This window comes from Typopeltis vanoorti, chromosome 1, assembly GCF_054136105.1.
Source record: "Typopeltis vanoorti isolate ZY-2024b chromosome 1, IOZ_Tvanoo_1.0, whole genome shotgun sequence".
NCBI classification, from domain to species: Eukaryota; Metazoa; Arthropoda; class Arachnida; order Uropygi; family Thelyphonidae; genus Typopeltis; species Typopeltis vanoorti.
The window spans coordinates 21,886,688-21,903,423 of NC_143549.1; the positions used below are offsets into that span (position 1 = coordinate 21,886,688).

Below are 16,736 nucleotides of genomic sequence, written 5' to 3' on the forward strand. Positions count from 1 at the left end.
ACAAAATATGCTAAATATTCATTCCTTTATTCTCCTAATACTCTTAGCTGTATAAGTAAATATCAATGCATTTATCAGAACTTCTTTGCCTATTATTATTTCTTCCAGACTGCATTTAACTCAACAATACCATACATTCTCCCATCTCCCAATCAACTTTCCCCACAACAAGAGCCAGCTCTGCTACAATCTATTGTTGCAACTCTGGTTTTTCTGCCCTAACACATTCATCTGCCCAGAGAACAATCTCTTAAGATGGCCTTCCATTTTCAAATGCAGTCCATCTCTCATACATAGCTCTCTTCTATTTTGAAATGTACTCCAAGTATCCACCTATTCCAGATTCCTCTTTCAACACATTTTTGCCACCACATCATTCATTACTACTGCTTTCCACCTCAGTTCTACATTATCACATATTGGTAATACACTCAATTTTCCCTCTCACACTTTTCTGCTGCATAATTCCAAACATTAACCTCAGATCTCTTTGCAACCTGATACTCGCTACTTCAGATCATTCATACCAACGATCACTGTCATCGCAACTACATTTTCACCTTGTGTCTATTGATATGGTCACACTCTCTACTGTTGCTTTAAGCATCTTCTGCACACCATGAATCATTGAATCTCCATGCAGCACTCCCTTCACAAATCCATTCATTCCTTGCTCACTGCATTGCTCTGTATCTTCCACTGACATTCTCCTTCCTTGTCATCTGCCTTCTCTTCTCTTAAATTAAAAAAACAACATTAAAATGATTATTTCATGATACAAACTGTTCATACATGCTTGCATAACTTACACATGCTAAACTGATCAAAAAGTATTACTTAGTTGAGCAAAATATAACTACTTGCCTGTTTGCGATAAGGTGTTATTATTCCAATGTCAGAAGGCTTTAGACCGAAGTCATATAAATTTCTTAAGTATTTTACTACCTGAACAGCTTCTACTGGGTTGAACCATGAGGGACTATCTGCTTCTCGATAATCTTCTCCCTAAATAAATATATAAATTATTATTTATGACTTAATTCTAAAATCAATTTACCCTCTGATTTAAAAAAAAAATCACTTTTTTTTTAATGAAGTTTCATCCATATTTCAGACATTCATTCAATATTTATTATATGCAGCACAATTCTTTATCTATTACATGCATACTTCTGTTTCATGTCTATAAAATAGAAACAGAAATATTAGAGATATTTATATTCCTGTTTCTGTAATGTTCAATGTCCTATTATACTAGGCAACTTATGGGTTGTTGTACCCTTCTAAATTCTCACTCTCTAATGTCCCAAAACTTCCAAAAACTCCCCATCCACCACTAAAAAAACCTGATGTCTACATGATCAACTGTGGGTTGTGCTACATTTGATAGACAGGCAGGACAGGAGAGACATCCAAGTTTGAACGTATCAAGGTAGCAGAGAATGAAAGAAAATACAAATCAGGACTGGAAGCACACATAACTGAAGCTAAATATCAAAGTACTATGGCGACAAACTGAAATGCTCTGCATAGATTACAAAGTGTTCAAGAGAATTCAAGGAGTCACGTGGAATGATAAAACATCCTCAACAGTGCAACAAGAAACAAATAATGATTTTGCATCAAGTCTGGTCTTCCTTCATTAAACATGATATGCATTCAGTTGTCAGTCATTCACAGATGTTAAATTGTGATTGATAGAATTCCTAAGAGAATTTATTCTTTCATGATTTAACAAGCAAAGAACCTATAATAGAAAATTTGCTTGCATCTAAGAGTGTAAACCAGATATATGTGAACAAAATTGTATATATTAAACAAAAGGAAAATAATTGTGAAAATGCATAAGAAAGAAGTGTTATTCCATTATGTAAAAAGATTACTTAAGCTAGTTAAATATTGGCGGTAAAATTCTAGAGAAAAAGAACGTTATAGTATAATTAAAAGCAGTATACCATTTCTAGGACTTAGATAGACAAAGCTTAGATGAATGACACAATTTTTAACGATAATTGTAGTGTAATCCAAGGCCAAGAGCACAGGATTAAAGGAAGTTGCCGCAAGCGTATCGTGTGCACATGGCACATGATAAGTAGGCAGAAAGTAGAAATCCTTTACCGAGAGATATCACGTTGAGCGCTATCGATGAGTCGGGGGGGAGGAAGAAAATTATGGAAGGTGCCGATAGGGTGCACAGATATAAAAGAGTTAGGTACCCCCCCCACACACACACGAGGCTTTTTTCCTGGTGGTTTTGGTGTGTGGACTTCGCGAGTGGAGGGACAGTTCAAGAGCGTGAGGGGAAATCTCTGCCTTGATGCCCAGAAGACGGAAACGGTAGATGCCGCATATCCACAGGAAAGGTTATGTGTAGCAAGGTCTGAGGTGAATCACATTACTCCAGAAGAAAAGGGTAGTCTGCATGGAGGCCTCAGAATCTAGGTAAAAGGGCAACACATGCGAAAGAGTGACTTTGCCCCAAGAATCCTATTGAAAGGAAGGCATAACTGACTGAAACGAATAGGCCAGCATATAATCGAGGAATTCCAGGTACCAATCCCAGTACAAAGAAATCAATTTGAAGGTCAAAGGATGAGTAACGAGAGGAACAAGCACAGGAGATAACTATAATACGGTATCGTGAAATTTTATTGTTAAATTGTGTAAATGAATGATATGTGAATCAAGATCTAAGGACTTAACAAAGATAAAACTTAGGACTGTAGCAAATTATAAGTTGTGAAAGTAGACGTATAACTTAAAGAGTGATAACCTTAAGATGTGTGAATACAAGGTGATAATGTATGTTTACTAAGTTTTAATTAAGAGAGTTATGAGGATCTTATGTGTGAAGTGATATAGAACAGCTCTATTGTTAATCCTATGAGTTATGAGAATTTACTGTTCGTATTTGATAACTATGATAGCACATAAATTTGTAGTTCAGAAATGATCTTTCCTAGACTTCCATGAACTATATATATGTTAAAATGTTACATAAATCTTTTGCTTACTCTGATTCAGTTGTTTGTTAGTATTATCCGATGCACCACTTGCTAAATTTGCAAACCTAAGTGGGAGATTTGAGTAGCGTATCTACGGTCACGATTGCTAGTCACTGAGGTATAGCTGGGTGTTCACCTCTTGTTTAAGATTTTTTCCTTTGTCCTAATTGTCCTAAGTGGTGCAATGAAAACAAATAAATGTCTTAGGATTTTATGAGAAGAAGAACCTCAGAAGCTTTGTTACATTTGGATTTTGGCTCTACCCCAGGGCAATTCCCTTTATACTTAGATAGTACTACGTGACACCAAGGGGCGAATAAACGTAAAGAGTATAGATATCAAAGTTATTAAGAAAAGGTGACACAACACAGAAGACCATGAACCCCAAATACCTTCACTAGCATGTGTGTGCTTTTCACTGTTATTCCTGTTTTCAAATATTTCATAGTGAATGACACCTCTTTGTAATACGATTTTTATTTTGTGTTTAGTTTATTCACTTATTTCTTATGATTGTGAAACACACAAATTTCATGAAATCAGTTGAGTAATTCATTTTTCTTTTTTTTTTTCAGATTGAGTTTTTTTGTATTATGTCATTATATTATGTCATCACTCCACAGAAGTCTGAGTAATGAAATATTTTCCTATAATTATATTGAAGTTGGATTAAAGGACTATGAAATCTGCTAATGTGCTACTGACCTGTTTACACAATATTCAAATTTAGAAATGATTTGAAGTATTTCTTTGAAGTACCTGAAGAATGAATTTTCATACATTATGCACTTAATAATTTGTCAGTATTACCAATTATTATTATTACTACTACTACTTTTTCTAATATAGGAAAATACCTTGGAGAGGATGCAGATATAGATAAAGAAAAAAGATATCAGGAGTGTTAGTTATGAGGATAGACTAAAGTCTTGCTAACTACAGAGTTTGGTGGACAGAAGAGGATGGGGGAACCCCATCCTCTTCTGTCACACCAAATGGAATATGAATGAGATATTTATGCTGTTAAAAAATTCACTGCAGAGATTTTTCACATGATAAAATGAAAGGAAGCACCAAGGACAAGAGGCCATCCAGGGAGTAGTAAGTGAGATGGAAAGGAGTATCTTTTTTGAATGGAGAGTGGTAGAAATATGTTATGCATTGCCTGAGATCATGGTGAAAATAAGATACTATGTGCCTTATGAGATAACATAAAATAATGGCATGGTCAGTTCCTCAACACATCCCATTTATTTATTTATTCATATGGAGTTTCCTCCCTTTTCTCCCCCATCCCTATTGGGACAAGTTGAGTCCCCTCATGGGAGGTTAAGTATTTATGGCTGTAGATCCGTGTGTTTACAGGGTCGATTTGCCTGCTTGCGGGATGAAAATCAACCCGGGATGAAACCCAGATAAACTGGTGGGAAAAACCCTGCTGTCCATGCCCAAGACTGGCTAACTTGGCTATGGCTCAGGAAGATCCTTAAGCTCCTCACGTCGGTGACGGGAATCGAACCCAGGACACTCCTTCTCCAGGCATATAGTTGCAAAGTGCATAGCCATTAGGTTAACCGTGCAGACAACACATCCCATTAAAGCATATGATGAAATCCTATCTAGTTCCCTGCCTTACATCTTGAATGCTCAACACTTGAAATGCACCCTCTTCATTCCCTTTTAATCCTTCACCTTCCTCATCCTTCTAAAAATAAAACCTGTTTTACCAGGGAGCATCAGGGGCTCAATTTAGTGAGTACAGGCGTGGCAAACCTGAGGTACGTGATGCTGGACCATGCCTTACTTCATGTAATATACATCTGTTATATTATCTGTAGACTAGTCCAGCATCAGTTTACTCTAATAGCATCCCCCGAATGCTATTAGAGTATTCGAGGGGAATCTTTCCTATTTTGCTGTGTCATTTCATCTTGTGCTAACAGGACATTATCAAACACTGTAACATGATCAGGCCATCAAAAATTGTTCATACCACGTCGTCCGTCGTGCAGGTTACCAAGGGACACATTCGGGTTTTAGGCAGAGGGACCCATTCGAAAAATATGTTACAGTCTCCCTTAGACACCACTCCTTGGCACTCTGCTAGAGGAAACTCCATCAATGGGCCCGCTACTCATTTGGGGAGGTTAGGGGCAGCGCAAAGAAATGGTTCTGCAAAAGGACGGAAATAGCAACGACAACGACACCAGACTATGGCTTTAGGCAACTGGAACATCTTCTCTCTGACAGGGAAGGAGTTGGAACTGGTCGAGGAAGCGAAGTGCTACCGGCTAGACTTAGTCGGGATTTCTTTGACCAAGAGGAGAGGCTCTGGAACTGTCGACCTGGATAAGGGGTGGAAGCTCTACTACTCTGGTGTGAGCCTGATAATGTCTGCTCAGGAGGGTGTGGGGATACTCACAAGCCCCCCCCAGCTGTCAGACTGTATTGCTGAGTGGATCCCATTGAGGGGACAAGTATGTGTGTTAAGGCTTCAGATGGAAAAACCATGATTTGGATGTGGTGCAAGCCTATGCACCTAATCTGGACTCAGAATACTCTGCCTTTCTAGAGGAAGTGGATGCTGCTTTTGACAGGGTGGCAGACATGGAATCAGTCCTGCTAATGGGTGACTTCAATGCATGTTGGAACAGATGACCAGACATGGAGGGGTGTGGTTGGGAGGAACAGTGCCCCTGACCTTAACGTGAATGGGTTGAAATTATTGGACTTCTGCTGTACTAACAGCTTGTCCATAATGAATACCTTCTTCCAGCACCGAGAAGTCCATAATTATACCTGGTACAGGGATACACTAAAACAAAGGTCTCTGATTGACTTCTTTATAGTCTCAGCAGACCTATTTTCTTCAGTGTTGGATGTTTGTGTGAGAAGAGGGGCAGAACTGTCAACTGATCACCACCACCTTGTTGTGTGCACTCTACGGCTACAGAAACCAGATGCTACCATCAACGTTGGTAGGCCTAAGCAGCAATACAGCGTGAAATGGGAGGCATTGGAAAATGAGGCTGTGAGGAAGAATTTTTCAGATGACATTTCCTCCAGGTTCAAAGAGATTCCCAAGCATACTGCAGATGTTGAGGAGGAGTGGAAGCTGTTCAGAACAGCTGTCACTGCCTCTGCATTCTCATGCTGTGGCAGAAAGCGGCTCAGTGTGGCAACGGGCAGTGAGAAAAGGACACCTTGGTGGAACCAAGAAGTCCAAAAAACTGTCCGGGCAAAAAAGGAGTCCTACCTAACATGGCTTAGGGTCAGGTCACCTGAGATGCGTTTGCAGTATGCTGAGGCAGTAAAGACAGCAAAGCAGAAGGCTTGGGAATCCTTTGGAGAAAGATTAGACTCATCCTATGCAAATGTAAACAAAGTATTCTGGCAGACCATCTGCCGCCTTCGAGGGAGAAAATCGTGCACAGCAAGGGCAATTAAGGCCTCTGACGGTGCACTTTTAACAACCTAGAAGGATATCCTCCACAGATGGAGGGAATACGTTGAGAGCCTTCTTAACCCAGGTTGTTGCGGACATCCAAGAGGTGAAGATCGGGGCAATGGCTAGTCTCACAGCAGAAGAGGTCCATTTAGCAATAAAATTGCTAAAATCGAGCAAGGCTGCGCGATGATGAAATTCAGCCCAAAATGCTAAAAGCCTTAAATTGAGACAGTGTTTTCTGGCTGACTCGACTGTGTCAGGCTGCTTGGATATCTGGGCGAGCAAAGCAATGGCAGACAGGCATAATAATACCAGTCTTCAAGAAGGGAGACCAGAAGGATTGCAGTAACTATCGTGGCATCTCTCTGCTCAGCCTGCCTGGGAAAGTGTATGCTAGGTGCTTGGAAAGACGGTGCAGGAGCATAGTTGAGTAAAAGTTCCAGGAAGAACAATGTGGCTTTCGTACTGGTAGAAGCACAACTGACCAAATCTTCACTTTAAGGCAAGTCTTTGAGAAATCTTGGGAATATGCCAAGAATGTCTACACATGTTTTGTGAACTTGGAGAAGGCATATGACTGGGTTCCTCAGGATAACCTTTGGCAAGTAGTACAGGAGTATGGAGTGGATGGCCAACTATTAGCTGCCATCAGTCCCTGTATGAATGCCCAGCATTTTGTGTCAGGGTAAACAGCACAAAGTCTGAACCTTTCACAGTCTCCACTGGCCTCTGCTAAGGATGTGTTCTGTCACCACCTCTTTTTCATAATATTTATGGACTGGATTGATAGGCACAGCCGAGGCAGCAAGTGTGTCAGAATTGGAAGATGTAGCATCCTTTATGTCTTCCAACATAGAATCTTTTTCATCTGCATTCCTGTTTGATTTCTCTAATCATCCATTCTACTCCAAATCAATTTGTTCACTCTAGATATGCAATTTACCACTAGTGTAAGAAATTTTCTTAACTCCTTCCACACACAATTGCTCTTTCTTCCTTTAAATTCTTTCATCCATTATAAAACTGTAACATTATAAAATTATAAGGAATTCTTTAGTTACGTGGCCAGCAGGAGAAGAAATGACTATGGACAAATAACTCTGTTAAATGGAAAATTAACTCTGTTAAATGTTATTTGCATTGCTCACTCAGGGGGTAGAGTGAGCAATGCAAATAACATATAGTGATAACTGTCTTCCTTGTTTAAAGATTGGGGCATTTCATACTGAGAAAGCAAGTTTTATTCTAGAAGGATGAGAAGGGTTGACGTGCACGAGGAAAATATGCATCAAACACTAAATATCTGAAAGTCAATAAGGCAGTATCGCAGACTGAATGGGATTTCATCCTGAGTTTTAAAATAATGTGCTAAGGAAATTACAGTTTTATTGACCTAGTCGTTTTCAATAAAAGTCTAGCTAATAACAAAGTGCCGAATGAATGGAAAGAAGGTAAGACAGTGCCAATGTAAAAGGGTGGTAGTAGTAGTATGTACACAACCTACAGATGTTTGTATTTCTTCTGTAGTAGTAAAGATTTTGGGAAAATGAGTCAAAGATTGTATACAAAAAAAGACAGCTGAGAGTACTATCTATGAAGGTCATTAGGAATTTGGGTGTCCTTATTTCAGTGATTTGCTTGTCTTTTATAATAAAGTGACAAGAATAGACAAGTTGATGAGGGAAAGGCCATAAACAAGCTGATATTTATGTTGCAACACATGGATCAGATATCAGGGTAGTGAATTAGATTGGAAATTGGCTGTATAATAGATATCAGAAAGTGGTGTACAGGTTAGCAGTATCAAGGGAAAAGAAAGTCACAAGTAGAGTATGGGGACATTTGCTTTTAATCTTTTATACTAGTGATATCAGCACCATCATAGCGTAATTAGAAGTTGCACTATGGACTTCTTTATTATTATGTGTCACATAATAATAATAAATAATTTTTTTTTGTATAATGTTAATAATAGTTACTATAGATGGTAATTTTTAGTTTGCAATTGAATAAGATTACATTTTTAAGAGCATTTATAGTATAACAATATGTTATATTTTAAAATGTTTGCTTTCAATATAATTTAGCGCTGTAACTACAGCACTTCAATGTAATAAATAATTTTGTTTTTCTTTCTGTTGATCTCGGTTGAGATGTAATGTCTCAGCTTGCCTCCGCGAAGCTTTTTAATAAGCTTATCTGAGGATGAATAATAATAATAATACTGACATTGAGTTGCAGAAAATATTCAGTTATTTTCAGATAATGTAAAGCATGGATGGGTTATCAGTAATGGTGCTGATATGGTGGCACTACTGGAGGATTGAAATGGGATGATAAGATTTATCATCCCCCCAAGAATATCAACCATAGAATCAACACTATTACAGACAATAACATATCGTGCTTGAATTAGGGACTGTGAGATGGCGACACGTCAGATGTCACTTTATCAGATGTCACTCATAATTAACAATAGTCTTGTGCCAACTGCTAGTTGGGCTACAAGTGGAGACTGAACCACCCACTTGGTCTCTGAAAGTTAGATAGGGCTTAACACATTCACTGCCACGCTCCTCGGGCAAGTTTGTTACCACATGGCAAGCACTTTCACTTCTTCAAGGTCAGTACGAGTAATCTCATAGCTGGCTTATCAGACAGAATTTTGTTTCATATGCCAACTACGAATAATCTCATAGCACATAAATTAAAATAAAAATAAATAAATGACAGGAAAATGTGTTATTATTGTTCTGTGTGCCAGGAAAAACCACCATTGTGCGTGGAAAATTGTTTTAAAGTGTACCATTCGTAATTTAATTTAACGGTTAACTCGTGCTTGGCATAGGAGGTCGGTAACTGACATATGAGTATATTCATAGTTGGCTTGTGAGGCTCACATATAATAGACTATACTTTTGCTGAAATTATTTTCCTTCTACCAAGCCCCCAGACATGCTCTCTGCTTTACTCACAAGCCAAGGGTCCAAATTATGGTGCTTATGCTACCGGTTAACTCATACTTGGCATAGGAGGTCAGTAATTGACATACGAGCATATTCATAGTTGGCTTGTGAGGCTCATATACCAACTACGAGTATACTCGTAGTTGGTAGTGAATGTGTTAAATGGCCTTGTCTACTCTCTATAAGGGAAAAAAAAGCATTAGCTGATTTTTTTTTTTTTTTTAAATTTGGGATCCAACCATTAAGAGATTGCCTATTATATTGGCAGATGCATATAGTAGAAGTAGTGAAGACAAAATATCTTGGAGTGATAGCTGATAAAAATTTGAAGTTTAGGGGACATACCGCACAAATGGTGAAGGTAATCCAGTGGAATGCTGCAATGTTGAGGACTCTGATTAGCAGAAATAAGAGTTGTGATTTCAGTGTATAAAGTCCTGATCAGACATCTGGATTATTGTGCTCAGATCTAGTCACCAGGATTTGAAGAGAATCAATTAACATTAGAGAGGATACAGAGGCAGATAATAAAAACCATATTAAGACTTGACAATTTTAGTAAAGATGCAGTTCGATGAACAGAAGAAAAAAAGTGGATGACAATAGAGATTTAAACTGTTGAGAGGTATTTACAAGACTGACACTAGGGAAAATTTTCATATGGTAAAACAAGGTCCAGGGAACATCCATAGAATAAGTTTTAAAAGAGGTAAACCGTGAGTAGACATATCGGTACACAATAAATAACGGAAAAAACTCACGTAGAAAGATTATTTATTAGTATAATTTTCGCCTGTGTGTCACAGGCATCTTCAGCATCTTCACTAGACACAGAGTTCATTGGAGAAAGACAAGAGTTCTTCACAAAAGTCAGTTTCTCATGGAACGCCTTTATAAAGAAACATGTGAAACTCTACTTCATTCTCCTAACTTAAACAGATCCGACGGCTTACGTCTATCCATAGAAGTTGAAATGAGGTGGTGAGTAGGAAGGTAAGAAGTGGTTTTTTTGTGGAGGATGACTAAACCATGGAATTCACTGCCTGATAAAGTGGTGAATGCAAAATGGTCAACTGATTTAAAGAGTGGTATGATGTATGCTGCTTGGAAAGAAGTCAAAGAATACCATAGTGGGAGGAACAAACTGCCATGGCACCCACCTTAATAAGATGTATGACCTCTCTTTGCTGCAATGATTGTGACAATCCTATCAAGAATACATTCCACAAGTATACGATAATGATCAGTGGGAATTTTAGACCTATAAGCATGTAATGAGGTCCTGGACTGTTGTGGGGCAGACGTTTCTTGACCTTATCTGATGCTCCAGTTCATCCCACAGATGTTGAAATAAAGTTGAGATCAGGGTACTGTGGAGGCCAGTCAAGTGTGGTGATGTTCATGTCCACAAACCTTGGAGTACAATGTTTGTAGTACCACAAACAGAGACCAGAGGCCAAACCAGGAAAAACAAGACCATACTATCGCACTACCACTTCCAAATTTCATAGTTGGGGGTTATACACTCTGGTAAGAGACATTCACCAGACATTTGTGAGATTCGTTTTCCAGTAGATACCCAGAACTCCACATTCAATGTGTCAGCTGGCTAATGGCAGTTTTTACATGTTATCCTTTGGTCAAATTTGGTAATGTGGTGAGTCATCCATCATGGACAGCACTTGCAGTTGACCTTCATTTCCAGCTCAGTATGGTATCACTGGCTGTTGACCTGGGATGGCTCAATTTGTCAACAGTCTGCCAAACAGATAAGCCTGCAACATGACATTTTATCCCGTCTCTTTCAAACTCCATTAGTTCCCTTCTTGCAGCCATTTCACCTAAACACAGTTGCACGGACCAGGCAATTTATTCAAGGCACCTTAGGCCTTCAAATAAGCAGAACTGACTCATAGACAGAAAAAATCACATATAAAAATTCACATGACAAAGGCGGATGCTCCAAGAGGAGGTGAGAGTATGTGTAGGCAGGAAAGTAATGGGATGACCAGAGATCAAGAGGAAACAGATGGAATTGCAAAGGGTTCTAAAATGAAGAAGCAGAAAGAAAAAATGGCCCCAGTCCAGCATGGAGAGATCACATCGAGTGAGTGTTATCAGTGGAACTAGCTGTAGATCCAGAAATGAGCTGTTGTGTTTGTATACCAATGCTAGAAATATAAGAAACAAGGTGGATGAAATGGTTGCACTAATTGCGTCTGTGCACCCAGAGATTGTCGGAATAAGTGAGACATGGTTAGATGAGGACGACATCCTGACAGGAATAGAGATGGAAAGGTATGATGTGTTCCGTGAGGATAGAAGGGGTAAAAAAGGAGAGGGAGTGCTATTGATGATAGAGAAAGAGTTATGTCCATACAAGGTAGAGATGCAAGAGGGAAATAGGGCCAGTGGTTTTGAGGTAGTATGGTGTGAGATAGAGGTGAACAGAATCAAATACTTGGTGGGATGTTGTTATAGACCTGGTAATGTGGACGGTGGTGATAGTGAAATGTATCATTAAATAAGCCAAGCAAATAAGAAAAGGGTGATCATTATGGTTGATTTTAATTATGGCAATATAGACTGGAATGATGAGATAGCAACTAGAAGTAAAGAAAATGAGTTTCTTGAGTTTTTGAGGGTTAACTACCTCAGACAGTATGTAACAGAGGGCACACGAGGATCAAGGGTCTTGGATTTGGTCATCTCATCGGAGGATGTAATTATAAATGAGGTGATTACCTGGGTGGTTGCCAGCAGTGCAAGGACCCCTGTGAAAAAAGGGTATATGTGGAACTACGGGGGGGGGTGATTATGAAGAGCTCAGGAGACAGCTGGCAGGTGTAGCATGGAATGAAGAGTTAGCTGGAAAAGCGATCAATGCAGCTTGGGAAATTTTCAAAAACTATTTAGTAGATGCAATGTCTAAATGTATACCACAGGTGAGAAGGTTAAATAAGGTAGGTGTGAGATGGATGAATAAAGAGATTAAGCATGCAATACAGAGAAAAAGGGCATTGTGGAGGCAGCATAAGAGAAGTGGAAGTAACCAATTTCATGAGGTCAACAAAGACCAGGCAAGGAGGGTGACTTGGTTGGTGAGAGTAGCTAAAGAGAGGTATGAACAGCAGTTAGCTAATGAAGCCAAAAAGAATCCTAGGGAGTTCTTTCGATATGTAGCCAGCAAAAGAAAGAATGATTATGGAAGGATGACATTGATTGGAGGAAATGGTATAAAGACAGCTGATGCAGAATGTGTGGTGGAGATACTTAATGAGCAGTTCATAAAGATCTTTCAATCTTGTGAATGTGACTTCATGGAGAGATTAAGAGCAGTTGATGATGGGGAGAAGAGACTGACTGTAAGTGAGTAAGAGGTGTATGGGGAGTTGAGTAAACTAGATGTAAATAAGGCTGTGGAACTTGATAATATATCACCACGTATTCTGAAGGAATGTGCCAGAGAGTTGACACCTGCCTTGACATATTTTTTTAATACGAGTCTTGCACTTGGTCAAGTTCCTAAAGAGTGGAAGGAGGGCAAGATTGTGCCACTTCATAAAGGAGGTGATCGAACTCAAGCATCAAACTATAGGCCTATCTCTATGTCAGGTGTTGTGGTTAAGTTGTTGGAGAAGCTTATGAGAACTAGGATCCAGAGTTGGGTTGACAACAATGGTATAATCTTTGATGGACAGCATGGATTTGCTAAAGGGAGGTCATGTTTTAGTAATCTACTTACTTATTACAATAAAGTGACTGCTTCCTTGGACAGAGGAGAAGGATACACAGTAATATACTTGGATTTCACAAAAGCTTTTGATAGAGTACCTCATGATAAGTTGACAGTCAAACTAGAGCAGATGGGGTTGGATATTAGATTAGTGCATTGGATTAGAGACTGGCTATCTGATAGGTATCAACAAGTTGTGTATGGGGGTGCGATATCCAGGAAAAGGAAAGTCACTAGTGGAGTGCCTCAGGGGTCTGTTTTAGGGACATTACTATTTAATTTGTATATTAATGATATTGGCGAAGATTTGGATGGAGATATTCTGTTGTTTTCAGATGATGCAAAGTTGGGACGAACCATGAAGTGTAGTGAAGATGTTGTGGCCTTGCAAGAAGACTTGAATAAATTGAGTGATTGGGCAAGCAAATGAGGATGTGAGTTCAATGTTGAAAAATGTAAGGTTTTAAAATTTGGAAAACAAAGATGGGATGCAGAATTTATGCTTGGTGAGAATTGATAGTGGATAAGGATCTAAAGTTTAGGGGACACATCGTCAAAATTGTGAAGACAACACAAAGACTTCTGGAATGATGCAGAGGACACTGACGTGTAGAAGAAGGGAGATTCTTGTTCATTTGTATAAGGCTATGATTAGGCCACACATGGACTATTGTGCCCAGATTTGGTCATCAGGTTTTCAGAAGGATGAAGAGATGTTGGAAAGGGTCCAAAGGCGACTGACTAAGGTAGTTTCTGATCTCTGGAATGTTGAGTATGAGGAAATATTGAAAAGATGTAATTTGCAGAGTCTAGTGGAGAGAAGGAAGAGGGGAGATATGATAGAGACCTACAAGTTGGTAAGGGGTTGTTATAGGATCAATGGTGGAGAAGTTCTACAGGGAATAGTGGGAGATCAGGGGAGAACCATAGGTCATCCCTGGAAACTGTATAAAGAGGGTTGTGAGTAGGGGAGTGAGAGGCAGGTTTTTTCGTGCAGAGTTGTGAGTGATTGGAATGCTTTGCCTGAGAGTGTGGTGTCTGCAAGGAGTTTGAATGTGTTTAAGACACGGTATGATGAGATGTGTGTGAGATAAAGGGACCTCCTAGATGAGTCTTTGACTCCATGAGGTCTTGTTTAATAATAATAATAATAATTAAAGTAAACTCAAATTCAAAAATCCCACTGTAAAGTCTGAATTCAAAATAGACCTATTAAGCAAAGGAAGGGGATTAAGTAATGAGAAAAATTAGATAAATACCACATTAAACAAAATTTCTATCTTATTAAATAAGAAGGGAGATAAAACAGGTGCTGATATATATACAGAGAGAGAGAGGGGAATAAAATTAATGATCAGAGAGAAAAAAGAAGCATCTCGAAAGGCAGGCAATTTCAGTGATATGGGGAAATTTTAAATGAAAAATTGGATAATGCATTTTATAATGAATGTCTGAGAGAAGACTCTAGCAGGAATGACAAAGAAGAAGGAGAATTTTTTAAAATTATTCAAGAGGACAAATGATATAGAGAAAAATGAAAACCTTTGTTGTTTTGCTATCAATGAGAACCGAACAGCAGAGTATGAAACTCGATTTCTGGACTGTACATGGACTATTCATTATATAAAAACTTAAATTTATATAACATTATATATAAACTTAAACACCTAATTAGAATTAAAAGAATTAAGTAACGTTTACTGATTACATGAATCGGACATTTCAGATAGAAAACAATAATTTGTTTATTTAATCCTCTCATATTGTGCATATTGTTTATTGTTTTATTATCTGGTATAATAAAGCTAATATAATAATACTGTTGTGGACTAAGCCAGTTAATGTTAGTATAGTTTCCATTTTTTAATTAACCAGAGCAGTTCTTTAACCAGACTTGTGCACAAAGTGTGGCAATTAAATTCCTTAAGTGAATACACAAAACTATATATTTGATTACCTGTAGATTCATCCCATAATGCATAGTATTATACACATCCAAAGGATGTGTGCTTTGCATTATGGAATACTAAGGTAATTAATATAAAGTAATTAGCCTCTATATACAAGTAGCGTTGTCATGAAGAAACTTCGGGCAATAATTTCTTGGCATTTTTAATTTAATTGGCTTCATTGTTTTGATACAACTCAAGGAAATAACACAGACATGTCCAAATTTGCACAGTAACTTGGTTCTGCCTGGCTTGCCATACACACTATAGTATAAGGCCATTCTGGGAATTAAGTTATCATATCTTGTATGTGAAGCTTCATTATAACATACCCTGTACATCCCTTGAGAGTATACATATTAAAAATTGGTGATGAACTTACAATAAAGTTTTCAACATTCAAATATTAGACTAGGATATGTCTTTACAGAATTTTATTATCAAAGCATATATTTTGATATATACTTATATACTACTGAGTTCAGAAAGAGCCTCACTTGTTGGCTGCTCCCATACTACTGTATTAAGGATATACCAGGACTAGATTAACTCTGAACAGACATCCAAATATTGTTGGATGTCTGTTCACATTGGTCAGCCATACATGTTTGATCCTAGAGGTGAGCATTGGTGTCAGGACTGGTATCTGAGCAATGACTTGCGGCAGTCACACAGCTCACCAACCAGTACAACAGCATGGCAGTTTGACTCATATCCACATGCACCATGCACCACACCTTGTTTCACCAGTGCACAGCCAGAGATCAACAAGGGTACCCATGATGATGGCTAGATATCCCAAACAATGCCTCGCATAGGCTAAGGAATTGTAGCAATGGATCCTCAACAGATGAAAGAAGGTCATTTGGAATAATGACTTGCATTTCTTGCTACATCATGCTGATAGCTGGGTTCGCATTTGGCATAAACAGCATGAAGCCATATCCCCTGGTTGCACAGTTGGGGTTACAGGTCGATGGAGGTGTTGTAAGGCCTGGGGAGCATTTTCCTGACATGCCCATGCACCACACATGATATTGGTTATCATCCCACAAATACTCAATGGTGAATGCTACAAGGACCTGTTAGATGACCAACTCCATCCATATTTGCAGGAAGTCTACCCTAACCACAATGCCATCTTTCAACAGGACAATGCACCTTATCATCTGGCTTGTACAACTACTGAATCATTGGAGGAAGATGACAATGAATTCACGACACTGCCTTGGTCCCCAAATTTCGATAGCTGTGACTGAATTGAACATGTGTGGGATATACTAGAACGGGATGTGAGATCTGCTAATAATCCACTATGGAATGAATGTGAACTGATAGTGTTGCTGCAGCAGACATGGGTTTAGTTATACATGGAGTATGTTCGACACTTTGTGGGATCTGTTCCTAGGCACCTGTAAGCTGTGATTGCACAAAGAGGTGGATGAAATTATTATCGCATAGGTGTTCCTAATGCAAAGCTAAGTCAGTGTGTGTGTGTGTGTGTGTAAAGTAAGAATTTATAAGGCAGAAACTTGGAATAAGATAATAACAAGAAACACAAAGAATTTACTAAATACAGAATTATAACTACACTGAACATTGCCTATTGATCACAGTTTACAAAACAATTAT

The 16,736-nt window shown here is 38.6% G+C and overlaps 1 protein-coding gene across 1 annotated transcript in view; it reads right to left on the bottom strand.

Moving 5' to 3' along the window:
- LOC150109826 (RNA helicase Mov10l1-like) overlaps positions 1-16,736 on the bottom strand; it is a 422,682-nt gene that overhangs the window by 118,083 nt on the left and 287,863 nt on the right. The window contains exon 11 of the mRNA XM_090414598.1: positions 865-1,005. Coding sequence (XP_090270724.1) covers positions 865-1,005 — 141 coding nt within the window. The remainder of the gene's footprint in view (positions 1-864; positions 1,006-16,736) is intronic.